The sequence below is a fragment of the Curcuma longa genome, chromosome 8, assembly GCF_044706935.1.
Source record: "Curcuma longa cultivar G26 ecotype Majalengka, Jawa Barat chromosome 8, ITB_CL_G26_1.1, whole genome shotgun sequence".
NCBI lineage: Eukaryota > Viridiplantae > Streptophyta > Magnoliopsida > Zingiberales > Zingiberaceae > Curcuma > Curcuma longa.
The window spans coordinates 8,914,873-8,937,171 of record NC_133868.1 but is presented as its reverse complement, the minus strand read 5'-3'; the positions used below and the strand labels follow the sequence as shown (position 1 = coordinate 8,937,171).

Here is a 22,299-nt window from a genome sequence, read left to right as displayed (position 1 = left end):
GAAGTGTATATTTTACTTGATTTTCTATATATACAACGCAAAAATGCTTTTAAAAACAACTATGAAAAACATTTTCTTTAGTAATGTTTTTACTTTTTCGTCATTGTACAGCTGGACCTGGTCAGATGCTAATCGGTAGGTGAGCTCACCGGCGGTTACTCCGATGCCTCTTAAATTGACGGTAATTTCAGGAAGATCGAACACTCTCAGGTTTCGCCTTCCTTCCTTCAGCAAGATCGGAGTCCCTTTGTCAAGGAGTTCTACTCTAGGTCAGTCTTCTACCGCCCTTTCTCGGATCTGGTTCGGTGTTTCTAAGTTCTTACTCTGACTGATTTCTAGTTCATCATCTTCGATCCTCAAGGAATCGGTGATCGTTCGAGATTTTGAGTGATTGTTTGGGACTTTGATGTTCTATTTCGAACCTGTCGATCTTTGTTATTTTGGTATCGGATATCGAGTTGATCGGTGCAAGTTGTAGAACAGTGGCAGTTAAAGCCCTAGAAACATTGTTGCATCATCCACAGTAGGGGAATCGAGGTATTAAGGACTTCCGGGAACTCTAAAAATCATCTTTCTTCTGGTGTACAATTCTGTCTTCCTAGTTGTTTAATAGTTACATTAGCAATAGTATATTTAGACTTCCAAATCTCCGCGATCACTAATTTTCTTTTTCCTGTTCTGGTCTCAATTCCGTTACTATTGTTAGGTCTATTTTACACGTTACTCAAATAATGGAAGGATCGGTGGTATGTACTGAAAGTTGTTTCGCTTACACGTCTATTCCAGTAAAACTGGATGATAATGCAGGTCATATACCTCTCTATGTTCAAGTCGCATATGCCATATTTTTCACATTAGGATCTTCTTGTTGATATATGAACAATAAAGAAAAATAGTCATTTCGAAACAAATCTCTGAGCTGAGTAATATTTTGTTTGTTGTTGTTTCATGTATGTCTTTTACAGCAAGGAGTTTGCTGCCGCAGTCGATTATTGCCCATATAGTTTTATCTTTTAGATAAGCTACAAATAAGTCTATGTTCGTTGTTTAATGGAATTTGAAATCCACCCAGGAGATAGCTCATTAAAGTTATGTGGATTTTTTTTTATTTCTTCTTCTTTTAAAGAGTTAGTAATTTGTATGGTAAAGCAACATCATACGCATTGTTGTGAATAATACTTTTGATTTGATTGGTAAAAGGAAATTAGAGAATATTTTACCTTTATTTCTTTGCAAAATTAAGCAATATTGTGTTAGCATCAGAGAAAAAAATTATGATTTTTTAACTACCTTAGTAGTTGTTCACTTGCAGCTATGGCTATTTACTGTGGTTGTTGCCAAGTAAATATTACAGTTTGAATTAAATATTTTTTTGAATATTTTCACATTTGTTGTCCATAAAGTTGCAGGCTAGATTACTGCATTATCTGATACACTCATTTTGATTAATCTTGTTGCATTTTATTCCTTTCATACTTTGCCAACGTAAATAATATACTTCCCAATCCAACCTATATGCATTTTGGTGACTTTTGTTTATTTTACAAACTTAATGAATAATGTTTACTGGATTTTTTTCTTTTGTAAACAGGTTTTCTTAGTTACAGCTTGCAAGTCTGGTAGCATCATAGTGAGTGCTCTTAAAAAACACAAATGTCGTGCTTTGGATGTTGTGAAGAGAATGATATTAATCGAACTGCTGCCAGTGGTGGTCCTTCTGTTGCAAGCCATTCAGCTGGTAAGGATACCTAAAATGGCTGCTAGAGTTTTTTGCTTCAAGCACTATTCCAAATTTAGTCTTCTTCCATTTCAACTGGATGACTAAATCTATTTTAGGGGTTTCTTTAGCATTTTTTTCAGTTCTAATGAATATGGATACCTATTTTGCAGGAAATGATGGAGCTTATCCTTCTGCTAATCCTCCTTCTAAGGGTGCCCAAACTGTTAAACCGCAACCTATTGCAGTCCCAGCTATTCCTCTTGATGAGATAAGGGAGATCACAAAAAATTTTGGTGATGAAGCTTTAATTGGGGAGGGTTCATTTGGTAGAGTGTATTTTGGTGTCCTAAAGAATGAGAGAAGCGTAGCTGTAAAAAAATTAGATTCAAGCAAGCAGCCAGACCAAGAGTTCTTGGCGCAGGTTTTTTGTTATTCATACTTAGTTTAACCTTATTAGTTGGGGTGCCATGCTCATATGAAAAATTTTACAGGTTTCCATGGTGTCACGGCTGAAGCATGAGAATGTTGTGGAGTTGGTTGGTTACAGTGTTGAAGGAAATCTCCGTCTGTTAGCATATGAATTTGCTACGATGGGGTCTCTTCATGACATTCTTCATGGTATGAACTTTTCTGAGGCAAACTTATCCATTATTGCAACCATGTTATTACAATGGTACATTGATTAAAATTGAGTTTTAGAAAACATATACAAACAATATATGATCAATGAGATACATGTGGACATATATGTCACCAAAATATTTCCTTATATAAACTTTTCTGGGGCCTTCTTGATTGCATAGTTTTTATAAAGGACACAGATACATGTGGACACATATGTCACCAAAATATTTAAACCACTCAACTGCATAGTTTATATAAGGAACACAGATTCATGTGGACATCTATGGCGTCAAAATTTTTTACAGTTAATTATGTTGATGAGAGTATGTGGCAATGTGTATGAAAATATTTAAGTGTACATCAGTTACAAAACATATCATATGATAAAACCTAAGTAATCCATTTAAAAGGAATTTTCACATCTACCACCCTCTTATATCATTTTAATCAAGCTAAGTAAACTAGAATTTTTCACATCTATCTCGTAGCACACCAAAAATCAACATACTGTCTCAGGCAGTTTAAGGTTCCCCTTTTCCATTAAGGAGAGCTTCATCCTTTGCCTTATACAATTCATCATTTGGCAACTTGTAATTTTTGCAATGGATCTTAAGCAATACTATTTTGTAATATGATATGATGATAATATCCATAACAATGTTTAATAAAAACTGAACCTAAGTTCATCAATTAAACAGAGGGAACCATGCGGTGATCTTTCCTTTGTATGCTTATTGAAGAGGTAAATGTTCAGCTTAAGTTAATATCAGGGATTGAAGATAAGTGGCTAAGTTGCTTTTTCATGGGAGCAGGACAGCTGGCTTTTGTCTATATTTCTCGCCAACATGTACAGCCTATGAAGTACAAAGAAACGTGCTCATTAAAGAATTTAGTAGAATTATGCAAGGAACACAGAAAACTATAATTAATTATATGTTATTCTGAATTTGTTTTCTAATCTCCTGGTACAACCAGATGCGTGTGGCCCATCTCATTATTATTCCAACTGTTGAAGATGTTTATCATTTATACCTCACATTAAATCCTCCTTTCTCCCTGTGATAGATAGTAACACATCTATATGGCCGGATGGTACAAAATCATTTATGTTTATTTTACTCCTGAACTAAATGATAAAATAGATACGTAGAGTGAAGCAATAGATGAGCTTTTATCATCATTATGTTGATGCTCTATAATATGATTTCATCTATCAAGCTTGCCTAGAGAGTTCTAAAGTGACAATGGATTCAGAAGATTTGCACTTCTTCAAGTAATTTATTTAAAAGTAGCAAGCAGTGATGTCTATAGTTTTGCACAGGACGAAAAGGAGTTAAAGGAGCACAACCAGGCCCAGTGTTGTCATGGCATCAAAGAGTTAAAATTGCTGTTGGAGCAGCAAAAGGATTGGAATACCTGCATGAGAAAGCCCAGCCTCATATCATTCATCGTGATATAAAGTCGAGTAATGTTTTACTCTTTGATGATGATGTTGCAAAAATAGCTGATTTTGACCTATCAAATCAAGCTCCTGACATGGCTGCTAGACTTCATTCTACCAGAGTTCTGGGAACTTTTGGATATCATGCACCAGAGTAAGTTATTGTTAACTTATCCTGCCAATTTTAGCACTAGAACCAATGTGCACCTGCATTATACTTGTTTTATATGCAACTTGGTAAATAACATGCAATATGATTAGAGCTTTTTGTTGGACCCTGCAGGTATGCAATGACTGGTCAACTTAGCTCCAAAAGTGACGTATACAGTTTTGGTGTTGTTCTATTAGAGCTCTTGACAGGTCGTAAACCTGTGGATCATACATTACCAAGAGGACAACAAAGTCTTGTCACTTGGGTAAAGTGATTAGCCCTTTGACTTATTTCACTTTAATCGATTGGAATGGTGATGTTGTTTGTAGCATCATAAAGACATGGCAACAACATTTTGCAGCTTACCTTTTTTTTGGAATATTGAAAATATACAGGTAACACCAAGGCTTAGCGAAGACAAAGTAAGGCAATGCATTGACTCAAGGCTAAATGCAGAGTTTCCACCCAAAGCAGTCGCCAAGGTAATCATCCTATACTTCATTAGTGAGCTGGTCAAATTGTGAGCTCTTTCAATCTCAACCTGAGTTCAATTTTCACATTAGGCCTTGTTTACTGGAAAGCTTGGTAATCTAGAGCTAATTTTGTGCCTGTAGATGAGCTCAAACTTGAAGTAAAGAATTAAAATTTTCATTCATAACCTTATCAAATATGTGACGTAAAACTTTGTATAAACAAGTAAATCTAAGTCTTAGAACTTGTTCATGGATGTATTTCCATTGATAATATATCTATGATCATACCAAATTTGATAAGAAAAAAATATCTAGTTTAAATTTCTGATAATGATATGAAAATGTACATTATTTAACTCACTTTCTTAGGTATATATTTAATTCTTTATAGTAAATCTTCAACTGTATTTTTAAACGCAACTGTATAAGTACTAAATTATTGATAATCCATTAAAAAAAATGAGTGAAATTTATTCATGCCTTTATATAGCATACAGCATAAAATACTAAAACAAACTATAGGAGCTTGTAGGTGGACATAAAACACTGTTGGGAATGCATGAGTTTCAAGGCTTAAAAAGCACATGAAGACATGCAATAAACAATTGAGTTGCCCCCGCTCTTTTAGAAAAGAAATAGTATTAATTTTACACTTATATTAGCAATAATGCATCATGCATCTGAAAATATTTTTATACATAAATTACATATTATATAACAATAATCTACCTAAGTTATTAATGAAAATAAAAATTTTATGATTTACTTGACAATCAAATGAATTCCCTAAGAAATTCATAATTCTGTACAAAAATGAATCTAATCAAATACCTTTAATATAAAACATAATATTCAATAATGCATGTTAACCAACTAACACTACCTATAGCAAAGAAATATGTACATGTTCATGCTTCCATCAAGAAGTTAAAAATGGTCATGTCATATGTCTGTGTGTTTTAATCATCAGGAAGGTAAAACAAATTTATAGACAACTACTTCAGAAACAATTGTTTGTTTATAAAGCTATTTTTTAGAACATAGTATTTAAACCCATCTCACCTACATCCATATGCTTTTTATAAACCTCAGTTGAATTGTTAGGCCAAACAACTTTTTGGCGATTGATATGATGGGGGCGAACCTGATTATATTTCTATCTAATGTTGTCTGCAATTCTATACTGTCAGTTATGAATAATCTTTGAAACTTTTAGCCGTCTTCTAAGATTCATTAGGCATTGGGATCTTGTTTGTGTCATAAAGGTTTGATAGGAAATATGCATAATCTATATTTGGTTATCATAGATATTTGTATGATTCATAGATAAATGATAGGAAATATGCATAATCTATATTTGGTTATCATAGATATTTGACATAGGGTCCAAATAAATTTTAATGCTACCTGTGCAAACGTAATTCAATTAACTTTAAATTTGATTATTCGAAAAGAGTGATATAGTTAGAGTTCTATTAAGGGCTAGCATGCATAGTCAATTTTAAAATGTAGTAGATTCTAAATAGTTGTGACAAACACGAGGAAACAATACAATGATGATGATGTCTTAATTTTGTTCAACAGTTTGCTGCGGTGGCGGCATTGTGCGTGCAATATGAAGCTGATTTTCGGCCGAACATGAGCATTGTCGTTAAAGCTTTACAGCCACTGCTGAATGCTCGGTCTGGCCACCCCGGCGAAGGCCCCGGAATGTGAACCATGATCTGATTCATTGGCTTCGTATTATGTGTGCAGAGTTAAGTGCAGTCCTAACCTGTAGATTCTATATATCACCATTGGTTTCAAAATGATCAATTATTTCAAACCTCTGCCCTCTAGCTTTGAATATCCTTTGAATTCAAACGTGTCCCTCTAAGTTTGATCTCGACTTGCCACAATATGGGACGGATTGTCTCACAACTTGTATCTTGCTTTCTTTGTTCTGAATGCATTTGTAAAATTCGATTTGATGTTGAATAGATTAGGAATTGGTGGATAACAAACTCTTGGCTTTCTTCATTCGACGTTTGTTCCAAATGTTCTTCACTCACCTTTAATTATAGGGACTAAATTCTGTTTTCTTTGAGTTATTTTATTTACCTATCATTCAAATCTAAAAATCTTATATGTATGGAGTCTTCCATTTTGACCAACAAATTTGTATACATCAGTCGGATTCTGATAGCTTTGGACTCTGATACCTTCGTGTGTTTTTGCGGAACCTTATATAGGCACAAAGGTGGAAGGTCCATGTAAACTATCATGCGAGCCTTAGACAGACAGGTGGACGACCACACGAGTGAAGCGTCGCGTGACAGATTAAAAAATAATTTGCAAGTTACCATGCAACTATTCTTATTAACAACATAATTTAATATTAATCCCCAAACGTGTAAATATGATTACTATACATATTTTCAACTTTTACCAGTGTAAACGACTACATAACACACTTTAATTCCTAAAACAATCTTAAATCTATCGCTCGCTAGGCAACAACTTAATACATGTTGAGCGTCGTCTGCAATTTAGTTGTCCCCCCTATCATTTTTCTGCTTGTCTCTTGTTCCTTTGGATTTGGAATCAGGATTGGGATTTTTATCAAAATCTTCCAGTTTTGTTTCAGTATCTCTTTTCGCAACCCGACTGTGCTGATGTTTTTGGTCCTGTAAAATAGTTAAAATGTCAATGATAATCTAAAATGAGTTTGTTAGATATGAGTATCTACAACGGTATGCACAGACCAAGATCACAAAAATGTGAACAAAAGGTAATGATAAGCGAGGTTTCTGACAAACAATGCTACTCAAACTCATACTAGTATCATAGATAATTGTAGATCCAAGTGCCATTTACAAAGTAGTAAAGATGATTTTCAAGCTACAGAACTTAATACCAGATTTAGATTATGGTTCAAAACCTCTGCAATTCCAGACTTGTTAACAATCAGAAAGGTTACATAAATTTTAGCACTGAATATCCCCTTTTTGTATAGGGAATGGAAAACAAGCAAGTGTTGTCCCAGGTTTTGGAAAACAAGAAGTTATTAATATTGTGCAGGAGGAATAACATTGTGCAGAAAATGCAGTTGACATTCAAAACGTTTAGCACAAAAAACATCTTTATAGAAATTTCTATCTTGAACTATCACAGCATCTTGTTGGATCGAGTATAAGTACTTGTTACTTCATTCATAAGCAGTTTTAGACTAGTGATTTCCATAACCCAGATTTTATGTGCTGTTAACTTGTTAATTGTTATCTTCCAGTATGATCATGGTTATGAGTCAGGCTAGCCTTTGGAAGATCATAATTAAATACAAATGAACTTGTCTCAACGATTTGCAGAAGACATTTTGTCTTCTTCACCTACTAGTCTCTTTTTATCCACTATTTATATTGTATATGAATGGACTAGGAGATTAAAAAGCGAACCTCGCATGATTTATGGTTATCAGGTTCCAGCATTTGAACAACCTGCCCCATTGTCGGTCTCTTCTCTGAATCAAGTTCAACACACCTCAATGCTACTAAAAGGGCTTTTTTCAGAGCCTTAGAAGTTGGCCTAATCACTATGGTTGGATCTACCACTTCTTCAGAACGGCGGTTGGCAATCATCCATTTAAGCCAGTCAACAAGATTTACCTGCAACATGACAGGAAAAAATATTAGTCAGATGTGGAAGGATCGAGAATTTGCTGAACTCATATTATGTTCAACTCTTTCACAATTATCATATCAATACAGGTGACAGATATTGACAATCAAACTCAAAGTTGAAAGTTGATGCAGTGAGATTCTTAATGTGGATTAACATACGATAACAATTAACTGTACTCAAATTGTCAATAATACCACAACTCAGGATCCATAACGTAATATGGCAAGATAACTTGGACAAACTTAAGTTATTGAAGTTTCCTTCCAATGCTTTACAAGTAGATCAAAATGAATTTTCCTAAGATTTTGAATGATTGAATCACAATTTTATACTATTATAGTCACCGAATCCCTGTCAGAAATAGGTAGACTTGTTATTGTACATCTCCGGATGGCAAAAACTGAACAATGAGAAGAATCTTTATATTACCATGGGAAAAGTAAATCAGGCAGTGTTTATTAACTTTGCCAGATCTGAAAAGCTTATTAGTAAAGATAAACCATGGTATTTCAAGTTGAACTAATACATGTAAATATGAGATACCATGTTTTCCTAAGAAAACTTATGTTAGTAGCTTCCAGATCAGAAAACCGATTCTCAATAGGAACTAGAGTTTTCATCCACTAAGTATATGTTTTTTTTTTTTTCTCCATTTTTTGGATAGTCATGTTGTGCATGTTGCTTAGGCTTATGTGGCCTCACAAATACATTCATTCTATTTGGTTTGCATGGAAAAGACACCCAGATAGAAGTTATGAAATTGTTCAGAAAATATTTCAAGGTTACATAAGCACAGCTGAATGATGCTGTTTTGGACTGCTTATTTAAAGATTAATATCATTACTGTCTAAGATCAGTACTCTACCTCATCAGGAGGATGTTGATAGTCAACTGGGTCTCTCCCAGTAATGGCCTCCAGGAGAAGAACACCGAAACCGTATACATCACTCTTTTCATTAAGACATCCAGAATTTGCATATTCTGGTGCAACGTACCTGCATGTAAGAGATAAACGACAGGTACGACAGCTTCAAATTAAATAAGTTCATAAATATTTAGCAAATATAAATAGTTTGCCATTTCAGCTAGAATATTTACCCAAAAGTGCCCATAACACGGGTAGTGATATGGCTTTTCCCAGCACCCAACAATTTTGCTAAGCCAAAATCAGATATCTTGGCATTAAAGTCCTCATCTATCAATATGTTACTGGACTTAATATCCCGATGGACGACTTTTGGTTCAACAGCCTCATGTAAATACGCAAGCCTGTAAATGTACATAAGGGTTTAAAACCCACAAAACATGAAATAGTCTCTTCCATTAAGTAAATATGCTAAAGTATAAAGTTACACCTAAAGAAGTTAAGAGGTTGAATTAGTAAAGACACACGAGAGTTTTAAGTTTTAAGTATAATCAGAAAGTAAGCTTCATATTACAAACATATGTATATAACCATGTTGATTTTAGTAAAGTGTCATGATTTGCAGCCATGTCCTTTTGACTTAAGCATGTGCAAATTGGGAAAAATGCAAGAGCAATCTTCAGATGATTTACTTACGCTTTAGCTGTTCCCAAGATAATCTTCATACGGACTTCCCAAGTAAGAGAACCCTTCTGTCCTACAGCCCCATGAAGCCACTGTTCAAGATTCCCATTATTGGCATACTCATAAACCAGCATCCTGATCATTGTTGGAAAAATAAAGGATAAGAGCATTGAGGAATATACATCAGATACAGATAGAAACATGTAATATTTACAAGGCACACTAGAAAAGATCCATTATTTTGCTCAATAATCTGAAGTTAGTTCGAGACTTTGGTTTGATCCAAAGAACTATCTCAAAGAAAATGCATTTGGTTTGATCCACTATTGTTGTAGCAACTTGTCAGTGTTTAAGTGAATGGTGAACCTTTGAGTGCCTTCCACACAGAATCCAAGGAGCCGAACTAGGTTCTTGTGGCGAACATGACCAATTGCTTCAATTTCCACCCTAAACTCTTTTTCTGCTTGGCCACTGAAACCCACAATACCACAAAACTCCGTTAAGGAACGAAAATGCAAGGCAATAATGAAGCAAACTGTATAGAAATATCACACATGTATTCTCCATGAACTTACAAATTGTTGAGGAGTTTCTTGATTGCTACTGGAGTTCCATTGATCAGCTTCCCGCGATAAACAACTCCATAACCACCCTCACCAATAACATTATCCTTCGAAAACCAATTTGACGCAATTCCTAAGTCCCTTAAGGTAAACCAATGACCCCAACCAAGGTTAGAAAACTCTGGAATGCTTGATAATTGTGGAGCAGCAGCAGGGTTAGCAGAATGCTGCCTGTTTACCATAAAGTTCACTGTCCTTATTTCAGTAGACTCGGAGCTAGTATGTTTCTGGACATAATGGAAAGAGCCGAAATTGCTATCGTTTTCACCTGGTTCCAGTTTTCCAAAGTCCACACCCTTGTTGGAACCATTGTCACTAGAGCCAGCATAGACATTAAGAAGAACAGAATCATTTTTTATAGGCTTCTCGACTGGAACTTCCTCTATGTCTCTTGTAAATGCAGGAATCTCAGTGGTGGGAGAATAACCAGAAGGACTTCTATATCTTCTTCTGTTCTGGCAACAGACACACATCATCAACAATGAGAGTGCACATAACAGGACAGCTCCAAAGCTAATACCAATTATCTCCCACACTCGAAGACCAAAAGGACTAATTTTTCCAGATAGATGATCAGAAAGAGAAGGATTGGACGATGACATGTTTCTGATGGCACGGTATCTGCAAGAATTAAAAGTCAAGATCAAACTAACTAAAGACCCTATCCAAGATAACAACTACGCCAGAGGCAACAGTATCTTCAAGTGTCCATATGAAATAAAAACAAAAAAGGGATGAACTTGCATCGCTCTTTCTGGTAGAACCACTAGCATTGGAATAAAAGTGGAAAAGCAATATTTTCGTAGCAAATTTTACAGAATATCTTTTCAGCATGCAGTTTTACAAATTAATCATGTCGAACGAATAAAAAACCTGGACATGCCAATTTTTCCCTCAATAATATCAGTGTCTAAATGCAAACCGCCCGCAGAATCATATTTCAAAACATTAGAATTTCAAAGGAGACACAGCAAGCGATGGCAATGGCGAAAATCAATCTGAAAGCAAGAAATCAGGCGTTCATAATCCAACGGATAAATCGGAAAACATTCATCGGAACATGACAATCAATCAAAACCCCTAATTCGGCAGTCACCCTACCTCCAAAAATCTCACTTTGACGGACGTACCTCCTTCAATCGTCTCCCTTCGCCCCCTCACCCGCTTATACCTCTGCCACCGCTGGACCCCATACAGCACTGGCGAAGCTACAAGAAGTCTTCCAGGGGACAGGACGGAAATCTGTCGCAGGGGAGTCAGTGGTTAGCTTCGTCTTCCCCCGGTTGGTGAGTCGGCGATGGGTCCTCTTCGAGTCGCGGCAGGTGCTTGACGCATTGTCGGCAGAGACAGAAGAATCTACCGTATAAAAAAAAGGAGGAGAGGACCTTCTCCTCCGCCGCCCTTTCCTCTTCGTGGTAATTTGACATGGGAATGGGATTTGGAGGGGCAGTAGGCAGTGAACAACACAAGGAAGAAGCGAGAGCTCGAAAGTGGAAGGCGGATCTCGCCGAAAGTGGATATCCGGCAGCGTGGTCAATTGTAATTTTTTTTTTATTTATAAGATCGATCATGTCGTTGAAATGATAGATTCTATTGTTTATTAAAAAAATTTTAAAATAAGTAATAATATAATAACAATTATAATAAAAATAGTACGGCAAAAATAAAAAATATCTTTTTTTTTAATTATTAGAGGTGTGTGATTTTTTTTATGAAACGCGCCGTTAATCGCGCATTAACAGCGGACGTGGAGGAGCGTAACAAGGGAATGCTAGACGTGGAGGAGTAATTCGTGAACCGTATGGAGGATCCGCGATTCACCGCCGCTGTCGTCACCATCGCTTCACCGTCCGACCATCGCGTTAATCGGTGGACCATAATTTTTTTTTTTTTCAATGTTAACGTCAATCGTCAAACGCCAAAACAGGGTCAGTGGTGGTCGTTTCCGACCAAATCGTCGATCACCATATAGTGGTCGACCACTGGTCGACCACCACTGCCAACCACATGGCAGTGAACTCGACCATGCGCATTAACGCTGCGATTAACACCAGCTGCGTTGCAGCTGCTCTTAGAGGTGTGTAATTTTTTTTTATGAAATCAATATTATTCTTATTATTATCCTATTTAAATCTTAACAATTAAAACAGTATATTATAACAATTACTAAATCATACCTATTATATATATTTATAGCATTACAACTAAAATAATTATAACTTATAATTATAATAGTTATAAATCACAATTATTATAATACAAAAACTAATCTACAATTAAAATCCTTTGAAATTTAAAAAAAATCTTTAAATGATATTTTTTAAACTTAAAATTAAATTATTATAAATTATACTTACCAAAAGATTATATATTTTTTAATAAACTTCGACACATCATATAATTCAACAAAAACTATAACTTCTACAAACTTATCTAACATTCACAATTATAATAATTATAATTTACTATAATTATATAGTAATTATAATTTTATAATTACTACAACACATTTCAATTCAAAATTTAAATAAAAATATATAATAATAATAATAATATAATAATATAATAAAAGGTAATTAAGTATGCACATTTTGATTAAAAAAAGCATCAGATTCCAAAAAATAATATACAAACAATTAATAATTATGATTATGATAAAAAAAATAGTATGACAAATAATAATAAGCAAACAAAGATAAAAGAATCAAATGAACAAAACAATGACATGAGATGTGAGTGATTCCGTCAATAGAAACCACACGAGAGAATAAAATAGACCATTCCATAGCATTGATAAAGTCAGTACATGTTTTGTAATATGAAAACTGAACTAACATTCATTTACAAAGGCATCGACAAAACGGCTCTTGCTCTATCTCTTTGCAAAAACAACAAGGACCAGCATAGACATGGAGGCAATGACCTTAAACCCTTGACTCTCCCAGAAATTCACTCTATCACCACAATTAGAACAATTTTGTTGCCGCATGGCCAATTGATCCTTCAACTCCTTAATCGCCTTGTCTCTTTTCTCACCCATCTGTTACATGAACAAAGGCATGTGTTTAAGATTACATCATTGACAAAAGGTCCCAAAGATACATGAGCTTTGAAGGAACTTAAGACAATTAGCAATGCTATTTTAAGTTATGACCAAAAGTATAGTTTCAGCTGGTGCGCAAACAACCCGCCTGGGACGTTAACAGATCAACCTCCCAGATCACAGGTTTTCATGTTGAATCTGTCAAAAATCCAGCTGAATCAGAAAAATAAATAAATAAATTGACCATCTTCAATTTGCGATTCAACTGGTTGAACCAGGGGGTCTAGTTTTCAAAACATGGCTTTTAGTAGAAATATAACAAGTAGAAAAATAACCAAGAGTTGGTAAACCATAATTAAGCTAATCTGACAGCTCATATAGATTTAAATCTACAATGGGAGACAGGATCCACTATGTGGATTCCACCATAAGTGTGATTTAATATATCTAGACAATGTTGCTAGAGGAATAGTCCTAATGATCTAAACAAAAAGAGAATCATATCTTTGCACACATGCAAAGGTTTGAACCTCATTGTGTCAGAGTTACAATACCGAATGAGATGACTTCGATTACATGTCAACACCAAGTGATGTTGATAGGCATAAAATTGTATTACTCAACAAATATACACCTAAAGAGAAAAATTATAAATATACATATGCACCAAGGTTTAAAGTTGAATTCTAGGTTGTGGTTTCAGTGCTTGGCTAGAAGAAATGATTTTATGTTGAGCAGCACACCATGCCAATGTGAGGTGGGGTTGATTGGCATTGATTGGGAAAAGTGATCGAAGAGGGAAAGATGGGGAAGAAGAAGAAGAAAACATGTTATAGCTATAATTCATCAATCTAGAGGTGCCGCTATTCGCGATGCTAATATTTTATTGGAGAAATTTCATATTCGCCATTTAACGTCATACACATTATGACTAGATAGTATGAAAGATAAGACCTGCTCCAACACAAACATTCATAGTTATGTATAAACAAATATAGAAAAATATAACCAAACTACTTGAATTCCCTCCAAACAAGTTACCTTCTGAAACTTCCTCATCTGGGATCGTGCTTCTTGAAGACAGAATTCAAGTTTCATTATCCTCTTCTTCAGCTCCTGATCAATCCTATGCTGTTGCTCTAGCTGTAATACATGTACTAAATAAGCAAAAAAAAAAAAAAAAGACATAATGTTGTTGAAACTAGGTTTGCAATCAGATGAAGACTAACCTGCACTTGTAATTCCTCAGTTAGTTGTTTCCAGTGTGTAGACAACACTCTAATCTCATCTCTCAACCTGGCAATTTCTTCATCTTTTGCAGTCAGCTGCTTATTGATGTTCTCAATGTTCTTTGGGGAAACTTCAGCCAAAATCTTCCTTAGTTCACAGTCTTTTTTAGCTCCAGCCATTTCAACCGCATCCATTATCTCTTTCTCTATTCTCAGTACTTCCTCCCTTAGCTGCCTTTGTGAAGATTCTCTTGATTTGAGATCCTTTTGCAGAAAGTCTATCTGCTTCCCTAATTTGTTTACTCTGTTTTCATGCACTTCTAGCATACTATTTTTTTCATCAAGCTCTCTTAACAAATCCGAGCACTGAGATTGAGCTGACTGAGCTGATGCAGCACTGCTCTCGGCAGTTGCTTGAGTAATTGCCAGTTGAGATTTTAAAACATCTAGCTCCTTCGTGTACTGTATGACATGAAGCAAGTTAAGAATATTTTTGCGAACTAATACTTATACTACTAATGTAAAGTATACAGCATGAAATTTTTAAATTTGTTTACAGACTGGAACATGCACTCATTATTTAACAACATTATTCAAGATTGAGGTAACGAGCATTGATGACCTGTAGCAGAAAACCTGAATGCATGTAAAAATAAAAGAACTCTAAGATATTTATTCAACACTATTCATACGGCATTAGTTATTGGAAGTATGATGGCATTTTTCACTATTTTCTGTGAACAATTTGCATTTAAGCTGCTAACAAGCCTCTTCTAATTTGATATAAACACAGGAAAGTTAATTCTAGGAAAGTATTCCCAGGAAGATAAAAAAAATTTCAAAATTTAACTCATTACAAAAAATGTACAAGAAAACTGAGAATTGTTTGTATCGATATCTTGTTAAAGTGTACATAAAACTGAGAATAAAGCTAGTGAACCACTGAATTTGGAGTTTCTGATTCAAACAAGATCAAAAAATCCCAAGTGATTAAGAAAACTACCTTTCCTACTAAAATTTAGGATCTTAACATGGAACTGCACAAAAAACTTGCTTACTCAGACAGAATCGACGTCCAATGTACAAGAAAGAAAATAGAAAACATAAAGCCATGGCAAATGGAAAAAGGAAACTCTAGCATTTGTACCTGCTGAGTTGTACTCAAGGTTGCATTGAGCTTTTCATCCTTCTCTTGAAGGTACATCTGCAACCGGCCAATCTCTTCTTCCATGCTCCTTGCCTTCGTCTCTGCTACCTGTCAAAGACTTCACCACTTCATTCTCTTTCACATACCAACCACACTACCTTGGCATCCACCAATCCCACTCTACAAAACCAGAATCAAAACCTACCTTTCTCGTGTGTGCCTCTTTTGCAAAAGACTGCTCCTGCAACACCAAGCGGCGTCGCGCATCTTTCAGCTCCGCCGCCAATGTAACTACGTTCTTCTTAAATATCAACTTTTTCTCTGTTAGATCCTTGAGAAGTGGATCCACCTCTATTGATGATGAAGAGGAGGCCAAAGACTCTACTGTCTCCGCCACGGACATCAGAAAATCACCAGTCTAACATGCAAATAAATGGGTACAAATACTATGGCAGATGTCTTCGAGCTAGAATTTCTCTTCCCCTGCAAGATGATTCAGGCAACAAGTGGATACAGTTTCCCCAAATCTGATGGAAATTCAAAGAGACAGCTACTGGTCTTGGTCCCATTGAAGAATTCAAAGCGAAAATGGCACTGTTTGCATTTAAATCCCAAGTGACACCAAAAGCCAAAACCGTAATATTCATTGTGAAATTAAAATAAAGAGGAATTTTCCAACAAAAAAACACATTTTTCGTGGACATCTCAAAATCCGCAAGGTTACCACGAAAGATACAGCTATTATGAAAGCTTGAAGAAAGAAAACGTCTACAGTGGCACAAGCTATTCCACGTTTCAAACACAGAAATCACGAGAAAAGAGTTCCCTTACTGCAGTGGCATCCACCCAGACCGCAAAACGCTGAAACGACGCTTCGATGCCAAAGATTTCTCTCCGAAGGTGACAAGAGATATCTAGCAAAGGCGCAAGCTTCTGTCAGCGATTTACTCTTTTCGGGTCAGAACACGCAACCTCAAATCGATTCAACTACTTGTTTATAATTGTAAATCGCCACAAAACTCGATCGATCTCTAGACAAAGGGAGTTGCCAGGGAGATGCAGTTGCTCAGATGCTAAAATCCTTCAAAAAAATATTAAAAAAAAAAAAATACAACGTCAACTACTACTCCGCGTTCCTTCGCCTCTCCTCCGCGTCTTTGTCAACGGACGAAAGAGGAAACGTACGCATCATTTCCCACCTCAGAAGCGCCTCCTCCGGCCGAGGAACCGAAACAGAAGAAACCCTAGAAAAGTGCACTCACCCAAAAATGGTGACAGGAAGCTCAAAATCTCTCCTTTCCGCCTTTCGCATATTTCTCCTCCTCCTCGGAGAGCAGAGGCGGCGTTAAGGCAAGCAACAGCGCTACGCCGCGGACCACTTGGCTCCGCTCGGCTCGGGCTGATAAAAATGGAAGCTACCGGGGCTGTGGTGCGGATCCGGACCACATTTACTCAGGGCAAACTCGAAAGCCGAGAGCGCGCGCCAAAATCCAAATTTTGGACGAAGAAAGGAATTGACACGTGGCGGTTCGGTTCGGATACCACTACTGTCCCTTTGATATGTGAGAAGACTAAATTGCCCTTCCAATGCCTTCTTGTTAATTAAGGTTTCTTGGTTGGATTTTAATTAATGCATGTCAAATTTAACGTAGCTAAATTTGGTTATTCCTTCTATTTTAAGCAGTGAGGCAGCTGAGAAAATATTTTTTCCAAAAAATATTTATTATGGGGAAAGTTTTTTCCACTTAACATAACGTGAATAAATTAATTAAATATGAATGAAGTGTGACTAATTTGTTGACTATGAATATCAGGGAGTTGATTATTTATCATATAAAACAATATTTCATGAATTAGAAAAAAAAATTATTAAAAAAAAAAAAGACATAATGGGACACAGATATTTTACTTCGACAAACTCCCAAGGAACATCGGGCCTCGGCGACACGGTCACGTAGGAATACAGCTACAGGCTGACGGTACGCTTACCAATGCACAAAATAAGCTTTTAAAATAAATAAATAAATTTATATTATAAACTCAATAAAAAATTTTAAAAAATCAAATAAATTTGAATAGAAAAATGTATAATATAGACTAAATTATGTTATCAAACAAAACATCACAAAATTTTACTAGACTATTTATTTACAACTATGAGGAATCTTTAGAAAATTATGACACGATATTAAGATATACAAGAGAAAAAATAATCTATGTAAAACAAATAGTGACACTTAAGCTCTGCAGCTTCTCAAGCATGGTATGCAAGATATTTGAGCAACCTCTTCAATACTCATGACAATAGTACTGTGTCAGTCGTCCAGGTGGTGGATTCTATCTTATTACAGAAGACAACAGTATCAGTCCCTGAGACATGATTGAAGGTTACTCAAGATAATTTGTTCGAATTTCAATAAAGTTGAGACAATATCCTTTTCATAATGATCCATTATAGCTTTTCAATTTACCTTCTCATAGATGATTATGGAATCAATCTGTGTGAGACCGTTAAGGATGACAGATTCTACCTTTTTTTGAAATGCTGAAATAAAAGTATATGTAACAGCACTTAAACATATATTTGATATGATAAAGTCCTAACCTCAAAAGAGAGAAAATAACAAACTATAACTGCTGATGGATAGATTTTGCTTTAAAACAATTCTTCAATATTTTAGACAGAAATATCACTTGTATTCTCAGCGCATTTTCATTAGAACATTATCAAACATATCAACCATAAAAATCACTTTTGCAAATCAATTTTACTGAAGGTGTCGTGTGCTTTCGATGGCAGAATTTGTGAAGAAACTTAGCTCAAAAGCTTTGCCAAACCAGAGAAACTCTACATGTACAAAAGGATTCTGTTAGTTCAAGAAAGAGAAAATATCAGCTCAAGGCAATCTAGAACCAAAACTTAGTAAACCATATGTATTAATGTGGAGAAACTTCATTTTTTACAAGTATTAATCAACCAGAAGTCATGTTCTAGTTCATGATTGATTCTTCCGAGATATTTGACATCAAAAATAAATAAACTACAGCAGAAAGCTTAACAAAACAGAAAGATTAACTACTAAAACAACTTGAAAATTACCTTTTTCTCAAAGCCACATATGAGTTGAGCTCCTTGATCTGCAATCAAGTGGAAGTTACACAGTAAAAAAAAGGAATTACAGAATAAAGCCAAAATCAAGGGTTAAATTAACTGACCATGGTTTGCTTCTTATTATCGAGCTGCTTATTAACCTCAGGAGGATACTCTCAGATTGCTACAGGGATAATACTGAAGTTTAACTCCTTGACAGAGTACTTTCATCAGCGTGATTCTGATTTGCTTGACCAGAAGTAGTTGTTATGTGAGGGAAGAAGATCCACCATAGAAATTTCCTGTTACTTGTGTAGTAACTAATGAAGCTAAAAAAACTTCTAGTCTAGATTAAAGTTTCAGTTTTCAATCTTATCCGATGACAGGAAGATGTGAATATATTGCTCGTAAGATAAAATGTAAGAGGTTACAAAGGAAACGATATTATGTGATTATCAAGTGCCTATCGGATAGTAAGACAAAATACAATCGAGAAATAGGTGATAACATTGTATGATTATGTTTGAAGGCGGCATGCAAAATTTTTAATTAGATAAGCTGAATCAATTAGCATTTATGGTGCAACGATGCTAAAACTAAGAGATTTATGGAAATTATAAATACAAAAGAAAGCTGATCGAAGGCAAAAAGATAATAGTCGACATGAAATAGTTGAGACTTAGGAATTCCCCACATTGTTACAGCTGATTCCTCGTTGCACATTTTCAACCGACATAGGCACTAACAACACAAAGATCGACGCAGTTCTGCAGGCAAATCGACTTCACACATTCATGGTAATTCTAATTTCCCTTAATTGGTGTCAAATGTACAAAAAGACAAGCAAATCCATCAAATAAACATTAGGGTTGCAACACGAAGGGAATGATCCAGTAAGATATGCGACAGAAATCTTACTGATGAATGTCCTCCAGCTCCGCACTGATCGCCATTCCTTTTCCTCCCGAAAGAAAAAAAAATGAAAGCCAGCACCGGCGGCGCAGCACGACTCTCCCAAATTCTAGAGAACAGGGGGGATCGCACTCCCCAATCCTCCACCTCAAAGCAGAGGAAGATTGCTTCTCTATCGAAACCAAGAGCAGATCAATCCCTCGCGACCGATCGAAGAATGCTTTCCGAACTAAGACGTCACTGGGTCGCTGTGGAAGAAGAAAAGCTATGAGCCGTCCGATCGGAACGAGGCCCGTCACGGAGTCCTCTTTCGGCCTTTGAATGGACCGCATCGAGTGGGCCCACCAACCTCGTAATCAATAGGGGCCCGCTTGAGGATAAACTAAGCCCATCGGCCAACTTTAAACCGGGTTCACTAAAATAATAAAGAATAAAAATAAAAAATATGCCTATTTTTATTTTTATTTTTATTTTATTTTTAAATTTTGCAATAAATTTTAAATTCAATAAGTTTACCAATAAATTAAATTTCAAAAAACAAATAAAACACGTTTTCTTGCATTAAATTAGGATTGTAAAAAATCAATGTAAATTCTAAAACAAGCATATATTTTATTTTATTTTTTTAAAGCGATCTTTTAATATTCCTTACAATTTCATGTTCTTTTATTTTTTTTATCAATGTTAAATAAATATTCTAATTAGATCAATTTTCATTTAAAAAATGCGTAGGGTTAAATATTTCAAACTCGACCCACATGAATAATGACTATTTTGTTCCAATTTGGCATGAATTTAGTGTTAATTGACTTGGCTCGACATGACACAAATTCATCCAAACTCGCGGCGGATACTTTCGCCTAATCCCGACCTAATTCATTTAGTTTATACACTCGACTTGCTCGTCTCATTTAACTCTCATTTCTATTATTATTGTCATCAACTAGTGCAACTCATTTTCAAACTCTATTTATTTACTTGGTCGGTTTGTTAGGTAGATTTACACATTGATTCACTTTGAACGATCATCGTTAACACTGACAACACATATAGTATATAAATAGAGAGAAAGCGTGGAAAGGCTAACTAAAAAGAATAGCAAAAATAGAAATTCTTATTGTTTGAGAGCTCTTACAGGACAAAACGCCCCCGGTTTTTCTTGTTAGAGTCCAAAAAGTGATCCACCATTAGTGCGCACGTTTGTCGATCGAGTTATGAAGATCAATTAACAAGATTTAGTTAAATACGATTGCGACCATTCAAAATCCCACTCAGTGGTGTCCATTTTTGTTTATAGTAATTCAGGTAATCAATTATTATTACTATCCGATCTGATTAATTTTAGAGATGATCGACTTGATCTATAAAAATTTTCTGTCAGACAATACGATATCACAAATATTTCAAATTCCTCAGATGTAATATATCTTAAATTAAATTTAAACTCTTATTATCTAGAAAGTTCATCCTGTCTTTTATCAAATTGATATAAAAGTATTTTGATAAATTAAAATAATTAATTGTTTTACGTTGTAATAGTCATTGCTAAAAACAATTGAATAATGAGTATTCTGTGTATAAAATATCCAATGTGTATAAATTATTTACATACTTTATAATGCCTTTTGATTTATTTTTTGTTTATTTTTATAGTAGAGTTAGAGGAGAATGGGATTGCACGTCATAGAATCTAACGTTTCGATCGGAGAAGCAGCTAACGTCGAGCATTACCTATTCCATTAATGCGTGTCTATGTCATATATTCCGGTTGCTTGCGATCCACGTCGCTCCATTCGATGTCTAGAAGACTATAATTATAGGTTTTAAGCAGAGGGTTTAGATGGGATTAAATTAGAGGCTACATTTGCTTGCAATCTCATAATCTTATGTCTCGTTCACCAATTCAATCTCTTGCTAGATTAATTCACTGCATGTGGAACCATTTCGATAAGTGCTACGTTGATTATGAGGGGATAGGTCACCCCAGGGATTGAGTCCATGACTAATGGATTAAAAATTAATTCATTGAACAATTTCGAAGTGTTGCAAGACAATGTTACTACGACAAACTTGTTGAAAGTCGATAAAGATCGAATATCGGTGAAGCCAATTTCTCAATTTATCTTCTCATAGATGGAGGTCGATCATATGAAATCGCTAGGATGATAAATTTTACCTTTTGTTGAGAGCCGACTATAAAATTTTTTTATCTATTATTAAAGCGCTAAGTTTTGTTACGAATCATGTCCCATTTAAACTCTTGAGAGATTTATATCCATTAAGCTATGAAGGATCACTGAAAAAATATATTTTTTTCAGTGATAGATGGACCCTTCATGCATTATTTAGTTATTAATTAATCTTTAAATTAAATAGTTAATTAACTAGTTCTTAATAATTAGATAATTATCTCTTAAAATCTTAAACTAATTTTTATTTCTCAATTAATTTCTCATTCATTAATGGTCCCGCACCCACATGGTTTGATAAATTAATGGACATTCTATTAATACAAATTACAAAATAGTTTTTCTTATGATCTAGATAAAACAAGTTAATTTTTTTAAAGAAAATATGAAAAAATTAATAAGGCCAAAATTAAACAGGAATGCGATTTAATAAAAACACCATTATGA

The 22,299-nt window shown here is 35.0% G+C and overlaps 3 protein-coding genes and 1 long non-coding RNA gene across 7 annotated transcripts; 1 reads left to right on the top strand and 3 right to left on the bottom strand.

Annotated features, from left to right (window-relative positions):
- Nucleotides 1-168: 168 nt before the first annotated feature.
- Nucleotides 169-6,386, top strand: LOC141832998 (pto-interacting protein 1-like). Of its 4 annotated transcripts, XM_074720374.1 has the most exons (10): nucleotides 206-269; nucleotides 340-537; nucleotides 707-807; nucleotides 1,592-1,738; nucleotides 1,891-2,141; nucleotides 2,212-2,338; nucleotides 3,666-3,939; nucleotides 4,069-4,201; nucleotides 4,332-4,418; nucleotides 5,994-6,386. In XM_074720374.1, the coding sequence occupies exons 4-10, from the start codon at nucleotides 1,654-1,656 to the stop codon at nucleotides 6,123-6,125; spliced, it is 1,089 nt and encodes a 362-aa protein (XP_074576475.1). In that variant the 5' UTR covers nucleotides 206-269; nucleotides 340-537; nucleotides 707-807; nucleotides 1,592-1,653; the 3' UTR covers nucleotides 6,126-6,386. The 4 variants fall into 4 exon arrangements, with proteins under 4 accessions (XP_074576473.1, XP_074576475.1, XP_074576474.1 ...); XM_074720373.1 differs by lacking the exon at nucleotides 707-807; XM_074720375.1 differs by lacking the exon at nucleotides 707-807 and having other exon boundaries at nucleotides 209-269; nucleotides 362-537.
- Nucleotides 6,387-6,847: 461 nt separating this feature from the next.
- Nucleotides 6,848-11,393, bottom strand: LOC141832854 (putative receptor-like protein kinase At5g18500). The gene is made up of 8 exons (XM_074720222.1): nucleotides 11,343-11,393; nucleotides 10,194-10,862; nucleotides 9,985-10,089; nucleotides 9,631-9,753; nucleotides 9,168-9,338; nucleotides 8,935-9,064; nucleotides 7,844-8,053; nucleotides 6,848-7,075 (listed from the first exon to the last, which is right to left on the bottom strand). The coding sequence occupies exons 2-8, from the start codon at nucleotides 10,841-10,843 to the stop codon at nucleotides 6,938-6,940; spliced, it is 1,527 nt and encodes a 508-aa protein (XP_074576323.1). The 5' UTR covers nucleotides 10,844-10,862; nucleotides 11,343-11,393; the 3' UTR covers nucleotides 6,848-6,937.
- A 1,616-nt stretch (nucleotides 11,394-13,009) lies between these two features.
- Nucleotides 13,010-16,063, bottom strand: LOC141833835 (nuclear envelope-associated protein 2-like). The gene is made up of 5 exons (XM_074721332.1): nucleotides 15,866-16,063; nucleotides 15,661-15,768; nucleotides 14,514-14,975; nucleotides 14,326-14,427; nucleotides 13,010-13,281 (listed from the first exon to the last, which is right to left on the bottom strand). Exons 1-5 carry the CDS (start codon nucleotides 16,061-16,063, stop codon nucleotides 13,114-13,116), a joined length of 1,038 nt encoding a protein of 345 aa, XP_074577433.1. The 3' UTR covers nucleotides 13,010-13,113.
- Nucleotides 16,064-18,359: 2,296 nt separating this feature from the next.
- On the bottom strand, nucleotides 18,360-19,827 carry LOC141832875 (uncharacterized). The gene is made up of 4 exons (XR_012602165.1): nucleotides 19,670-19,827; nucleotides 18,877-19,000; nucleotides 18,761-18,798; nucleotides 18,360-18,508 (listed from the first exon to the last, which is right to left on the bottom strand). It is a non-coding gene; the product is annotated as an uncharacterized LOC141832875 (long non-coding RNA).
- Between the last annotated feature and the right edge of the window lie 2,472 nt (nucleotides 19,828-22,299).

Excerpts from the sequence above, each read along its gene's own strand:
- LOC141832998 (XM_074720372.1), top strand. The coding sequence starts at position 1,654 with ATGTCGTGCTTTGGATGTTGTGAAGAGAATGATATTAATCGAACTGCT. Across the intron at positions 2,339-3,665 it reads TCTTCATGACATTCTTCATG|GACGAAAAGGAGTTAAAGGA; the intron begins GTATGAACTTTT and ends AGTTTTGCACAG. Across the intron at positions 4,202-4,331 it reads AACAAAGTCTTGTCACTTGG|GTAACACCAAGGCTTAGCGA; the intron begins GTAAAGTGATTA and ends GAAAATATACAG.
- LOC141833835 (XM_074721332.1), bottom strand. The coding sequence starts at position 16,063 with ATGTCCGTGGCGGAGACAGTAGAGTCTTTGGCCTCCTCTTCATCATCA. Across the intron at positions 15,769-15,865 it reads AAGAGGCACACACGAGAAAG|GTAGCAGAGACGAAGGCAAG; the intron begins GTAGGTTTTGAT and ends AGTCTTTGACAG. Across the intron at positions 14,428-14,513 it reads CTGAGGAATTACAAGTGCAG|CTAGAGCAACAGCATAGGAT; the intron begins GTTAGTCTTCAT and ends CATGTATTACAG.
- LOC141832854 (XM_074720222.1), bottom strand. The coding sequence starts at position 10,843 with ATGTCATCGTCCAATCCTTCTCTTTCTGATCATCTATCTGGAAAAATT. Across the intron at positions 9,339-9,630 it reads ATCTTGGGAACAGCTAAAGC|GCTTGCGTATTTACATGAGG; the intron begins GTAAGTAAATCA and ends GTACATTTACAG. Across the intron at positions 8,054-8,934 it reads ATCAACATCCTCCTGATGAG|GTAAATCTTGTTGACTGGCT; the intron begins GTAGAGTACTGA and ends GTCATGTTGCAG.